At 43.8% G+C, this 14,479-nt stretch overlaps 1 protein-coding gene across 11 annotated transcripts in view; it reads right to left on the bottom strand.

Moving 5' to 3' along the window:
- Positions 1-674: 674 nt before the first annotated feature.
- Positions 675-14,479, bottom strand: part of FGF1 (fibroblast growth factor 1) — a 93,637-nt gene continuing 79,832 nt past the window's right edge. For 7 of the 11 annotated variants that reach the window (XM_033096058.1, XM_033096054.1, XM_033096057.1 and 4 more), the window contains 2 exons: positions 8,178-8,281; positions 3,361-3,956 (listed from right to left, as the gene is read on the bottom strand). In XM_033096058.1, the coding sequence (XP_032951949.1) occupies positions 3,762-3,956; positions 8,178-8,281 (299 nt within the window). In that variant the 3' untranslated portion in view covers positions 3,361-3,761. Of the gene's footprint in view, positions 3,957-8,177; positions 8,282-14,479 lie in introns of all 11 variants that reach the window. The other 4 variants (XM_033096062.1, XM_033096063.1, XM_033096053.1 and 1 more) reach the window with 2 other exon arrangements.

A 14,479-nucleotide genomic window follows, 5' to 3' on the forward strand; every position in this document is an offset into this window, starting at 1 on the left:
TTAGCAGAGTGAGCAAACACTGCCCAACTGTTTTTTATTGGTGCACATACATGTGTGAGTATGGGCGTGTGTGCACGTGTAAATGCCTGTGTGCATGTGTGTGACCTGCTTCTGCCACGATGTCTAGGCAATAGTGTACTTTCTCCTAAGAATACGAAGTCATAAGATTCAGAAGTTTATTTAAAGGGACGTTGCTTCATATGATAATTTAGAGAATACGATGTGGGAGCCTGTAGCCACACTTCAGGACTCTTGAGATGCAAGAGATGCAACTCTTACCATTGACTTGAAATTGTAAATAAATCCTTGACGTTTCTTTCAGGTCACAGTATCTGTGTCTAAGCACAAGCTGGTCGACTCTACTATAGTAGCATAATTTTGCATGATTTATACCAGGACGAAAAAGTGTCAGCTGAGTTAGTTATGGTGCTTGGCTCTCCAGGGAGCACATTTTCTGAATATATTTCCCTAACGGATCCCTAGAAAAGCACCAATACTGACTTACGTTTCCAAACAAAATGAAAAATGTTACTATCTTACCTTTTTCTGTCAGTCTTTAAAGTCTCATATCTGGTGACAAGTGTAGCAGCCAGGCTGCAAGGATGCTAGGGGAGTTCCTTCCATAGAAAGATAAGACACCTTGATGCTCAGAAACTCAGAGACATTATCATCTATTAGTGGAAAGTTTATTAATACTTGTAAAGTGCAAAAAAAAAAAAAACAGAGAGAGAGACAGTGATGTAAAATGACAGGATCTTCTGCTTTGCAGCCCATTGGCGTCATGTTCTACAAGGCTGAGGACTTGGGCTCCATCACCTCCGACACAAAGCAAGGAGCTGATCTTGAGTAGCATGTGCTGCTCTGGCCAGTGTTTGTAAGTACACACTGTTGGCCATAGAAGGCTTTGTTATCATCCCTTCCAAGGAAACAGATCACCACCACCTCCACCAGCACATTGAAAACAATCAAAAGCATATATGTTCCTGATGCTTTGTACAGCATGTCAGCCAGCTCATCATGGTCGGCCTGAAAATGAACCCATACGAGAGGCATGTGACAGGCAGATGGCTGCAAGACTTACTCGAGGAAGAGAGAGAGCAACGGGAATGTTCCGTGTTTAAGGAACGAGAGCATGTTTCAAATGGAGTGGGGAGCAGCCAACCACTTCCTTCTTACCAGATCTGACAGGCTCTCTTCCTGATTTGAAAGTGGTCCCCCTGAGCTGACACGGTTCTACAGTTGAAAACATTAGGTTTGCCTTGCCACATCCTGTGACATTTTGATGGGGGTTTATCTTACGCTGGGGGTTGCTAATTCTTCCAAAACCTGGGTTTCTGAGACTTGCTGTTTATTCAGCAGGAACCTATGAAGTCAGTTTTTACTTGACTGAAAGAAATGAATCCATCGCATCTTTCATCATAAATCTAATGCCCTGGGAGAGAATACAGCAGCAAACCAGACAGACAAGGTTCTCCGGGGCCTCAATACCCAGTACAGTGCCTGACACACAGTGGGCACTTCATAAATATTCATCGCACAAACACACAAATAATGACTGGTCTGAGGGTGTCACCATCACAGTAGTGTTTCTTCTCTAGTGCTTTGGGTCTCGGAAACCACAGACTTTCGTCTCATCTGCTAGCAACAGTATTTAAGCTTTCTTGGCCAATGTTATCCTTGAATTTGATTCATGCATAAAAATTATGGACCATTATAAATATCTTGGATTTCCTCTCTGGGTACCTTTTTCTGGCCAAATCTTCGTAGTAAAGAGATGTGAAGCCACAGTGCGCTATCCCCAACTTGCCTGCAAAGATTTACTAATATAAAATAGAATCACCTTATCCAAGTTACAAAAACAAACATAGTTATGAATCGTTTTGTTGTAGAAACGCAGGATGGTATTATTCACCAGTGTTAACGTTAAGTTCCTCAGTTGTACTGTTGCTTTGAACTTTCACAAATCGTCCTTTTTCTTCCATTCTCAATATGACAGTTCGATTGCTGAGGAATTGTTTTTCAATCAACCATCCCTTCAATTCCTCATCAAACATAAGCTAACACTCATCGGTTTTTATCCACCATTGTCATGCCATTGCTTAAGAGTCCTCATTTTCAAAGAAAAAGTTCTAACAGCACAGTGGAAAACAAAGAAAAATCTAATTTTACAGGTAAATGTAGTATAAGTAGTAGATAACTGAGTAGCTTATACATCGTATCTTGTTATCATTCTCAGCGGCTGGATGCTAATCCGTTTAACTGCCTTTGAACTATATATTTTTAAATGTGATTAAAACATACAGTCTCACAGTAAATTTAAATGGCTTATTAAAGGCCTTTACATGGCAACAGTATCATATGTCAAAGATGAATGGTGTTTCTAATTTGCTAGCCACTTGGGTCAAGTTTACTTTAAGCAGGAAGCATATTTATGCAAGTAATCGGAACACAAATGGTCTCTTGGGAAAAGCTGTTTGTGAGGGTTTAACATTTTTGAAGTATGTTTTTGTTTATCTTCTAAATGGGCATTTTATAGGCAATGGGCCAAAGCCCCTGAAATCCATGCTCCTTAATTAACACAGGCATAACTCTGCCGATGCTGCCTGAACACTACAGTGTTTTTAAGGGTGAGGAGCAAGAGGGTGGGAGTGGGGGTTGAGCCACCTTCCTTTGACTGACATTCTTCAGGACCTCTACTTAAAGGGTGGGGGTGGAGGGGGCGGCAGCAGCATCTGCTTCTCCTAGGAGCTTGTTACAAACATAAAAACTGTACCCCAGACCCACTGAACCGAAATCTACATTCAACCGAGCTCCCTGTATGATTTTTAAGCACTGACCTGGGACCCCAAAGCCTCTGCTTTCTGGTGGCCAAGCACACGTCATGGCATGGCATCCCTTTGTCTTTCCTTCTCATCGCTAGAATCATCCTCTGTAGGGAATAACAAACCTTCAGCCCTTGTTTTCCTTTCTTTTTCATCACTCCTCGACCCAAATGAGTTTACCAACATCTCATGTCCTTGCTTTTATCAAGAACCCACTTCTCATGCTGTCCACCTGACATCATCCAAGGGTTTCCTGCTGCCGAATAACCTTGGGAAAGTCAAGGCATCGTAAGGACTCCCAAGGCTCTGCATTTATTCTGTGGCTGAGCCTCCCGTCCTTCATCTATTCTGCACTGAGATCCCGTCCTCCTAAGCTAGAGTCAAATCTCCCTTTGCCACTTTAATACCTTCTGTTCTTGAGAGGGCATTTCTTCATCCATGTTTCTACTCATGGAACGCTGCTTTCCTCTAACCAGGCTGTAGCTTCTCTGCTGATATTTGTGGGTATTGAAAGGATGAAAGGGGGACCTGCCAGATGTTTGGGGGAATCGCGGACAGGGTTTTCTCAGGAGAGGGATTGTATGCAGTTACTAACGACCCACTGGGCAGCTCCCTGAACACACTTCTCTTGGCCCCACCTTGCATTGGGAGGCTCAGCCTGCAGCAGGTGCCCGGAGGCAACTGGACCTCCAAACCAGACCCAGACTGGCAAGCCAGTTGGCCCCTAGAAGCAATTTGGTCCCTCTGTTCCAAACTGTGCTGGGGTAAAGGGCTCTGTAAGAAAGTGAACCGGGCATTTAGAAGCGCATTGCCTACACATGCAGGCTCTGTGGACCAGGGGTTAGCGCAGCCAATGAATGGTCAAGGGGACATCTGGCGTCAACCAGTGAGGACCCCTGCAGGCTCCTCGGGCGTGGTCCGCACCCAGGAGAGGTTTCTTTAATCAGAGGAGACTGGCAGGGGGAGAAACAGGATTGCTTTCTGGCCATAGTGAGTCCGAGGACCGCGCTTGCAGCTTCCATTCTTCTTGAGCCCAACGAACCAATTCTTTTCTGCGTGCTTCTTGGACGTGTAGGTGTTGTAATGGTTTTCCTCCAGCCTTTCCAGGAACAGACATTCCTCATTTGGTGTCTGCTAAAACAGTAAACCCAAAACAGAGTAGAACTATTAGTGAGTGGTTTTACAAGGGGTTCCTCTGCTTGCTCGCTGTGTGACCTTGGGCAAGTTACTGAGGCTCTCTGTGCCTCAATTTCTTCTTCAGTGACATTGGGATAATAATGGAGCTTATTTCTGAGGGTGGTAATGAGGACTTAGAACGGGACCCAGCATATAATGAGCCTTCAACATACGTTTGCTGTTACTGTTTGCAATTACCGTAAGCTCCCCTTCCATTTGTTGTCCGCAGGATCCTAGAGTCTCCCACTGGGAAGATCCTAAATGACTATAAGCGCCTGAAGGGCAGGGCTGGGCCTTTTGTCCCTAGAGGCCTGGCCCATAGGCATGACCATGAAAAATGTCCCAAAGAGGTAAAAGGAGGCTGTGATGCAGCGGGGGCTTTTAAGTTTGGCAGTGAAGAATAAATGAAAACCTACTAAGAGTATTTTTCATCCTGGTGATTTGTTTTTCCTCCTCCCCCTCTCCTCCCACACACACATCCTGGTAATTTTCACTAGCATAAAATATATCCTGGAACTTAAAGTTCTTTTAAAACTGAAGATAGGTTTTGCTACTTATAAAAAAAAAAATTGTACTTTTTAAAAATCACCACTTAAAAAAAAAAAAAAAAGAAGAAAACACCCCGAAGCTCACCCACTTTAGATCCAGGCAACAGGCGATGGACATTGTCTTCCTTACATCTTTGTGTACGTCCACACAGAGAGACGTAAATAAAGCCATACAGACATAGACTTCTAATGGTATCAAAATGGCATGCTATGTCTGCTGTTTTAAAAATGGGCAATAAGCCTATGAAAACATTCGATTTTGCTAGCAAGAAAATGCAAATTAAAAATGATTTAACATATGTTGGCGATAATATCTGCAAAGAGCAAAAAGCTTTACAAGTTTTAGTATTGGCGCGAGTGTAGGAAATAGGCACGCTTCGTGCACTGTTGGTGAGATAAATTGGTGAAACCTTTCTGAGGGTAGTTTGGCAATATTATCCGAATTTTAACTATGCATTACCTTTGACACAGCAATTTCACTTCTAGGAACTGACCTTAGGAGATAGGTGAGCAAGTGTAAAACTGTATTTTCGAGGATGGTCTATGGATGTCATGGTACCAAACTGGAAGCAACCTTAATATCCATGGAAAGCTGATTGGTTAAGTGCATAGTGGTACATCCATATACAGTGGAATCCAAAGTAGCTGTAAATTTATTAAGCTAGAAAGATAGCTACAACATATTAAATAGGGTGCTTACTTTAAAAAAATGTACCAACAATTACTTTTTTGCCTGGAATTCATCTGTTAGAGAGTGGGAGGAACCTCAGTTATTTGAACTTTCTATTTGTCAACATTTTAGAATACATGTTTTATATTTGGACATAAAACAGTTAGGTGTATTAAAATACTTATGTTGCATATTGAGTTTGCTCCAGTTCCAAGTTATGTGGTCTCTGTATGATCTCTTCATACACAGTGTTTGTTGGGTCCCTTTCTGGTGGTTTCCAATCCTATTGTTCATTGTTCTCTATTTGTTTGTCTATTAGACTGTAAGCCCTGTTGAGGGAAGATGGAATCGTGTACCCCTAAACATAGAACCTTGCAAATCATCGGTGCTCACCAGCGAGGTGGTGAATTTAATTTGATTCTTGACATCATGTAAAGCACGCAATACTGTCATCCTTGAAAAGTAAGGAGCTCTGTAACAGGAAGTACGCTGTTGCTTATTCATTTGTAGTCTGGTGCAGTGACAACTGGGTGAGACACTGGGTCATTTGACAGCAAGATGGGACATACATGCAGTATTTAATTGGATGACTGCTGCTCCTAAAGGAACTTATCCAGGCAGTAGTGTTTGATGCCCATTGTCAGGGGTGGGAGGAGGTCAGCAGTTTTGGACCTGTGTGGGTTGCCCACTCCCCTGTAAGGAGGGCTCACCCCATGACACCCCTCAGTGGGCGTCAAGCCTGTGTTCGCTGACCAAGCTGAGCATGGCCATGTTCCCTGCCTGAGGTCTCTATTACACTACAGCAGGAGACACACACAGAATGACTGAGTCAGAGGTGAGTCAGCGGGCCCGATCGGAAGTGCTACGTCTGCCCCCCAACCAGGATTTGTCAGCTCTTGTTACCCATTTGGAGCAATGCCAAGGGCCTGGAGGTTAACAGTTGATTCACAACTATTGTATTAATTGTTTTCTTTTTTTATATTTAACATGCTTTCCTCCCAATTACATAGGTGATATTTACCCACTGTAGAAAATTTGGAAAATATAACAAGGCATTCACATATTATAAAATTAGCCATTTACTACCCCCATACATAAATAGATTAATGTGTTAGTATATAGCCTTTCAAACTTATTTTTTTAATCAATATGTCTTTTCCACACGCACAGACACAAATTTGTATCAAGATGGATTGATACCTAAAATCTGTTAAGAGCTCTGAGGTATTTTAGAACTTATCCTTGTCAATAGGTAAATATATAAATTGCTAGGCGTAATATATTAGACCACCCTCTGAATCAGGTGAACTACAGTGATGGCCAAGACAATGGTGGGAGAAGGGGGTGTTTGGAGCCTAGAGGAAATCAGATTTGGGGGGTTCTCCCCCAGTATTTTTATATAAGTAAAAGAAAGTTACAATAAACATCACAAGTAATTTAAAGGAGGAAAAGCCATAAAACTGTAACGTATAACCTAAGAAATCATGAGGGTCAGGGATGTAGAAACTGATTATTTGTTTCATAGCTACGGTGCACGGAGTGCCTTGTGCCGGCCACGCTGGTGGATGGCTTCTGTTCGTTGTGTCTCTTAAGCCGCGGATGCTGGTAGCCCCTCTCCATTATGATTCTCATTTCAGATAAAGTTAAGAGTGGGCGAGTAACTTGCCAAAATGGCAGAAGCATGAGATTCAGTTATGAGCCTGAGACTGAAGGATTCCTTGGCCAATTGGTTTTATTACCAATTGGAAGAACCACTTAAAAAAAAAAAAAAAGTCTACGCCCTATGAAGCAGTCACTGCCTAGCTCCAAACCCTTTGACGTGGTCCCACTTGATCCGTATTTCAGCAAACAGCCTACTGGGGGCTACCTATTACTCTCTGGTGACCCATCTCCAGTCCCCTAGTGGGAGCATGAAAAATACTGAACTGTGTTCACGTCCCAAACTTTGGCTGAGGTTACAGTTTCAAGAGAGCATTTCCTGTACCCACCGCCACTTGGCAATTTGATAGAAGTGAAAAGAATCTCCAGACTAAAATCACCCTCCTGGCTGCCTTTTTATAGGCCTACATCTTCTTAAAAGGGAAGAAAGGGGCTTGGCTTTGGCTGTGAATTACAGCTAAGCCTTAATTATTAGTTGTCAGGATACAGAGAAAGGATCATTGAAATCCAGAAATAATTTCAAAACCGGGGCCATTGCCTTCAGCTCTCTTTCTAGTCAAATCTTTTCCCAGAGATACCAGTAGCGGCAAAGGCAGATCGCTTCTATTAGTATTTCTATTCTTTTCTCTCAAAGACCAGCATATATATGCAGAGTTAAACCTACATAAATTAACTTGAGAGGGATGGAGAGAGACAATGTGGAGGTTTCAGCTAGTGAATAAACTCTTTGACTGCTTCTCGAGGGTAGGGATGTGGCTGATTTATCTTTATATCCCTTTCAGTACCTGACTGTACTTAGACACAGGAGGTATTTGACAAATGGTTGTTAAATTAAGTTATTAAACTTTTTATCCTTTTAGGTGCCCCTTCTAGAATAAAAGGGCTATTTTCAAAGTTTACGTGTGACATATCAATGACTGGAATCTGGGCTCTGTAGTTTTTGTAAAAAGCACAGGGGACACACCTGTAGCACGTGGTAGGTGCTCAAGAAACAGTCTTGGAATGAATGAATGAAGCAGGACCAGGTATTCTGGAATGAGTGACGGATGAGTTACCAAAATTTCAATCAATGTCTCCTCTTTGTCTGTGTGATAATACGTTTGAGTATTTTAAGAGAATACCACAAGAAACTCTTTTATGTGTATGCCTAAAATAAAGCAGGGCAGAGGGTGGGAATCCTACTGGAAAAAATAACAAACAGAGACTAATTGTTGCTTTATAATTTGTATCACTCAACGTAACAAGATTTTTGGAAACCTCAAACCTTGGCGGAGTCTGGAAGCTTGTCAGCCTCATACTTACTGAGCCGTACAAAAGCCCGTCGGAGTCCATGGCCAAGTACTGGCCACTCTCGGTGCTCTTTATATACACCTCCCCCACGCTTTCCGCACTGAGCTGCAGCTGAACTGAAATAAAAATAACACGAGCAAAAGTAAATAAACACTCGGCCTTTGCCAGTAGGGCCTGGCGGCCAGGACAGTTAGCCACGGAAAATTCTGCTCATTCATTTCACAGGGCCCTCAAGGATGAACCTCAGATTAATCAAAACATAGAAATACAGTTCCTTTTTCTTTGCCCTCCAAAGAAAGCTGCCCGTTGGGAATTATGTTCTTGAGAGAAGGCGAGACGAAGCAGGCATGCCCACCCGTCCCTCTGTTTCTTACGAAATGACCCCGCGCACTGTCACAGCACCGCACTCCTTTCTCTTTCACCTGGAGGGAAATAATCACGGGAGGAAGTGGCACATTCATTTCTCTGGGCTCCGTGGTCCCAGCGGCCGTGGGGTGCTGAAGAGTGGGCGACTCGACAGCCTGCGTGTAGTCTGCTTTAGTTATCATCCTGCCTTCGGGGTGACTTTTTACAACCTGGGCCTTCTAGGCCTGGGATAGTCTTTCTCATCAACAGATTGTTGTTTTCCAAAACCCGATAGTGTTATTTTCCCAGATAGAAGAGGTTCCCAGGAAGTTGGATTGGTTGGCACATCTGAAACTCAAGGAACAACTCACTCACAGTGAAGTTCAGTCAACCCCCAACCTCTGTGGCAACCCCGACTGGGTAAAGACAGAGGGGAAATCCTGGCTTCTGACTGGGAAAATGAAGCATTTACCTGGAAATGCAGGGATGGGAACAGTGGTTCTCACCTGGGGGCAGTTTTGTTCTTCAGGGGACATTTGGCCATGTCTGGAGACTTTTTTGGTTGTCCCAGCTGGAGGGGGTGGTGCTATTGGCATCTAACAGGTCGAAGTGAGGGATGCATCTAAACATTCTACAATGGACAGGGCAGCCCTTCACAGCAAAGAATTATTCAGCCCAACAGTCACTAGTGCTGAGGATGAGAAACCTCAAGGTTGAGGTCAAGGATGTGAGTTACCCTGAGTTACATTCTCCCCATTTGCGCTGACTGGATACTCCCAAGCTGCCTTGCCCACTGCTGGAAATCTCATTGGAGTCCGATACCGTGGTTCTGGAGGGAGATGCTTTGACGGTTCACCTTTTTGGAATCAAAGATAATATTGGACTTTTCTGGACAGTTTCTTTGGTCACCAGACTGGCACAAGCATCATTATGACTGGGAGTGAAATCTAGACAAGGGACCAGTGATCACTCAGTAGTTCCTCAGGAGGTGAGCTGACCTCTCTAAGAGTCAGCTTTGTCAGAGTCAGGGGGTGGGACACAGGGCTTTAGTTGGCACATCTAGACACCTCACTGCTTTTTCTTCATTTTCATTTTTTATATAATTTCTTTGAATAGGAAATATATTCCCATGTTTCAAACTTGGAAAAAACAAGAGGAGACTGAAAAGTCTCTCTCCCACCTCCCACTGGCAACTGGTAGGGATACAATGGTAAACAGAAACGATGAAACCCTGTCCATCCTCCCAGAGCACCTTCTCCGGGAGACAGACAAACAAGCATACCCTCCTAGATATATTTTATGTGTATCCTTCTACATGGATTTTATGCATATATGAGCAAACACGTTATCCCTCCCGCGTTTTTAAAATGCAAATGGTAAGATACTATATATATAATTCTGCACATTGTTTTTTGTTTTGTTTTGTTTTCTTAACAACTAATTGGAGATTGTTCCAATTCGTTACTGAGTTAACCTTGTTCTTTTTGCCCGTTGAATTGTATTCCATGATGTGGCTGTACCATAACCATTTAACCACTTCCCTAGTAGCATGCCTGTATTTTCTCATTTTCCTCTTCTGATTCCTTATCTTCTGATTCATCCCAAGGGGAATACATAGTTCTATCGCCCTTATTGAAGATACAATTCTCTTGTCCTTGGAAGTCTTGGCTCCAGAGACTCAGGGCCCCCTCTAGCCTTCTGTGGTAAGTGGAGTTTATCTAATTCATAGGAGGGAAACTGGAAGCCCCCGATCGCTTTCCCCACAGGTCCTCCTCACTTCGGTTAGCTCGGAGAGAAGAGGGCAAAGGGTCTCCATGGTGATATGGGCCCTCCCTGGTCCTAGCCTCAAATCAGTCACTACGCCAGCCATTCAACTCCTTCAACACACCAAGCTCTCTCCCACCGCAGGACATTTGCATGTGCTCTACCCTCTGTCTGGCACCTTCTTCCCCCTGATGCTCACAAAGTTGGTCCTTCTCCTCCTCCTGGCCTCAGCCTAAACACCCCTCCTCAGAGAGACCTGTTCCACCAAGTAACTACAATACAGTTGTCTGGACAGTAGGTCCCTTTACCACTACTCCCACCTCAGCACCCTGCCAGTGACACCCTGGTCCCCACGTTAGCGTCTTTCTCAGCCCCTTGTTTGTTTCCTCCATGGCACTGTATACAAAGTACAATTATTTTTATCACTTAGCGGTTTAGTCATTTATTTCTGCCTCCCCTGGAGAATGTGCATTTGGGAGGAAGGGCAGGGATCTTGTCTGTCCTTCCCATCTTAGGTCTCCATCACCTCACACGGTGCCTTGCCCTCCAGCGACAGTCAGTATATACTTGCTGAGTGAATGATGTTAGGCTAATAGTTGCAGAGGTGATTCTGCTGACCCATCATTAATAAGCTGTACTCCTTGAATTATAGTTCCAGTATCACCTCATGGAGTAAAGTAAAATGGGAATAAGTTGAGAGTTGTAAGGCTCACGGCTGGGACCTGCCACCAACCTTCTGGGTGACCTTGGCCAGGCTATTTAATCTCTAGGCCTCAGTCTGCTTATCAATAAAATGACAGGGGTTTGGATTCAGTCTCTAAAGTGTTTTTTCCAGCTCTATCAGTCTGTAAAGCAAGTAAATACACTTAATAACAATGCTGTATATAATAGACTATTATTCAGCAATAAAAAGGAACAAAGTTTTGATCCCCGTTACAACATGGATGTACCTTGAAAACATGGTTAAGTGAAAGAAGCCAGTCACAAAAGTCCACATATTTTGTAACTCCATTTAAATGAAATGTCAAGAATTGGTAAACCCATCGACACTGAAAGTAGATGAGTGGTACCCAGGGACTGAGAGGGGGATGGAGGAGAGAAGCACAGGGTTAAGAAGCATAGGGTTTCTTTTTGGGGTGATGAAAATGCTCTAAAATCGATTGTGGAGATGATTGCACAACTCTGAATATAAGGAAACCCACTGAATGGTACACTTTAAATCAGTGAATTGTATGCTATGTGAATTTACCTCAGTACAGCTGTTTTGTTTTGTTTTAAATGCTCTGTGTTTTCATAGAACTTCCTCATACATTTTTTCCTATCAATTTTTCTGCATAATCCTGTATGATTAAGACAGACCGAAGGAAGGGGATGACCATTTATGGGTCACCTATGATGTTCGAGGCAGTATACGAGTTTCGATCTTCATATAAATAGCGTAAAATTAGAGCGTAGGCTCCAGAATCAAACTGCATGAAGATAAATCCAGGCTTGATCATTGGGCAAGTTGGTTACCTCAGTTTCCTTATCTATAATGATAGTACCTGCTTCATGGGGTTGTTGTGGGGAGTAAATGATCTAATGCATGGCAAGAGCGTGGTACTATCATTTCCACTGTGCTGAGGTGACCTCATCGCTCCTCACAGCATTCCCTGGATGAAATGGCCCTGGTTCTGTCCTACCAGTGAGAGGACTGAAGCTTGGCGAGAGACTAGGTTACCCAAGTTATAATCAGGGGCAAAACCATGACCAGAACCCAGGTTTGGGCATTCCAAGTATCCTGCCTTTTCCTCTCTTTCACACAATACCTTGGGCTCCAGTTATGGGAAACATTGGTCCAAATCAAGCCAAACTCACTCCCCTTGTTGGACTCCCTTGTGTTCAAGGTCAGACATGTGCAAGATGGCAGATGGTCATCCAGGATCCCTTCTGTAGCCATGGAATGATGTGATGTTGGTTCCCTGGGACTTTTTCCCATCGACCGCCCATAGATGTGGGGATTTAGTCAAACACATTGTAGGTGCAACGGAAATCCCAAAGGGCAAATCCTTTTAGGTAATCAAAGATTTTTTTTCTTAAAATTGTCTTAAAATGTTTTTCTTAAAATAGACTTTAGTTTTTAGAGCAGTTTTAGGTTCCCGGCAAAATTGAGGGGAAGGTACAGAGATTTGCCACCTGCCCTCCCCACCCCCCCCACCCCCCCACACTCTCCCACATTGTCATCATTCCCCACTGGAGGGGTCCATTTGTTATGACTGATGAACCTACACTGACACATCATTTTCACCGAGGAAGATTTGTGTAGAGCTTTTCACTTCCTAGTTCATTTCTGTTCTATGTCTTAAATAGTTGCCATTCATCTTGCTACGGGGGTAAGTAGAGTTGACTTTGCCGTCTGTGGAGTCCCCTCTTGGCTGTATCAAAGCCTCATGGAGGGAAACATGAGCAAGGGCTGCTTGGCACAGGATTCCGTTCTCGGCCATGAGCCCCAACACCCGGCTTGTTACACTGGTGAGAGTTCGTCTCAAGAGTTTCCTCTGTAAATATTATTTCTCCAGGATGTCCAAGTTTCATAGCTCATTTTCACTGGATTTCTTTCTGGCTAAGTTTCCTAAACATATATCTTTCTCCAAGCAGAGCTGGCAGGAAGGAGTAACACCCAGCCCGAGCTGCTCGTGTAACCGACTAGGTGTCCAACTCCCTACTGTGACTTCATTCCTGGTTTCCAAACCTACATCCTCCTGCAGCTGCTGCTGAGGAAGAGTGGGAAGGAGAGAGCATGAGAAAGGGGCTCACACGCAGAGAGAGGAGCTCGTCCACAGCCTGGCTGAAGCAGGAGCTCCTCTCTCTTGGAGGCTTGGGGAAAGCCATTCAGTTAACAGGCATTCATTGACTGTCTGTTGTGTGCTGGGGACTGAGCTCAATGCCAGACAGAGGCCCTGCCTTCAGGGCTCATTCCCAGTTAGGGGTACAGACTACCCTACGAGTGATAAAGCAACACAACAGCAAAAAACCCACTTGTTTCCGAGCTAAGAGCAAACAAAAGCGCGACAAGTATAACAAGACACTCTCCCTTTCTCTCTCATATCTACATGTATATTTATATATACATACTTGTATACTCGTATATGTATATATTCTTTCAAAGAGAAGCAGAAAATAACATACAGTGAAAAGAGAAAATTACAAAGCAATAGTTAGAGTAAATCGTTGATGAAGATTTTGTAAAAAAACACAAAACAATGTGCATAGCTCATTAATATATAAGGAGTAAAATATTAAAAATGTGCCCTAGAGACAGACCAGATTCACTCCCGTGGCTGCTCTGGGGAGGATGAAGAAGTTTTAAGACTGGAGAGGGGCAAGGAGGCAACTTTCCTGCACGCAAACTCTTCATTTCTTTAAAAACACAATTCTAAGGCAAGAACAGCTGGCTGCTAACACTGGCAACTCTGGGTGACGGGGTGCTGGTGTTGTTGGAATTCTCCTTTGTACTTTTCAGGGCATGGTTGACTTAGGAAGCCTGGTTTTAGTCAATGGGCAAACACTCAGAGATGGCCAAGACTTCCGTTTCTTGTTCCTGATAACCCCGCGATGTTCTATGATCCAGCTCAGGCTTGACCCCAGGGACCATGTAGTCCTGCACATAAGTTTCCATAATGGTGAGTCTTCTGAGGGGCAAACAGGCGACCAGGCAAGCTGGAGAGGCAGGACAGGGGTGAGGGGCCACTAAAGCCACAGCTGCTGTGTTCAGTTTCCTTTTCTAGCACCTTCCACCTGGTTAGCACCAGAGAAAGGGGCAGGAACCTCTGCTCTTTATCCCACGCTGGGAAGTTAGGGCTTATTATCTGTGAGCAGGAAGGGTAGTGCCTCTAAAGTTCTCCCAAGCCTGAAGGGGCAAGTATGTTTTAAAAAATGAGATAAGTCATTGAGTCCATAGGGTTCCTATTGTTCCCCAGTTCTGAAGTGGAGACAGCAAGCTATGACTTAGGAGAAAAAATGGGAAGCGGTTTTTAAAAAGGTAGTCTAGGGATAGACATAAATGTCTTGTAGAAATCAAAGTTACAAAGCACTATAAAAATGTGCTGCAAGAAGGTTGGAAGTGTTTGCTTGTTGGGTCTGTGACCATAAGTGTCCCCAGTAGAACCCAGAGTCCTGCTGTTTTCGTAGGAGTGCGTTAGGGTGTGCTGTTTGGGAATGGCCTA

The sequence above is a fragment of the Rhinolophus ferrumequinum genome, chromosome 24, assembly GCF_004115265.2.
Source record: "Rhinolophus ferrumequinum isolate MPI-CBG mRhiFer1 chromosome 24, mRhiFer1_v1.p, whole genome shotgun sequence".
NCBI lineage: Eukaryota > Metazoa > Chordata > Mammalia > Chiroptera > Rhinolophidae > Rhinolophus > Rhinolophus ferrumequinum.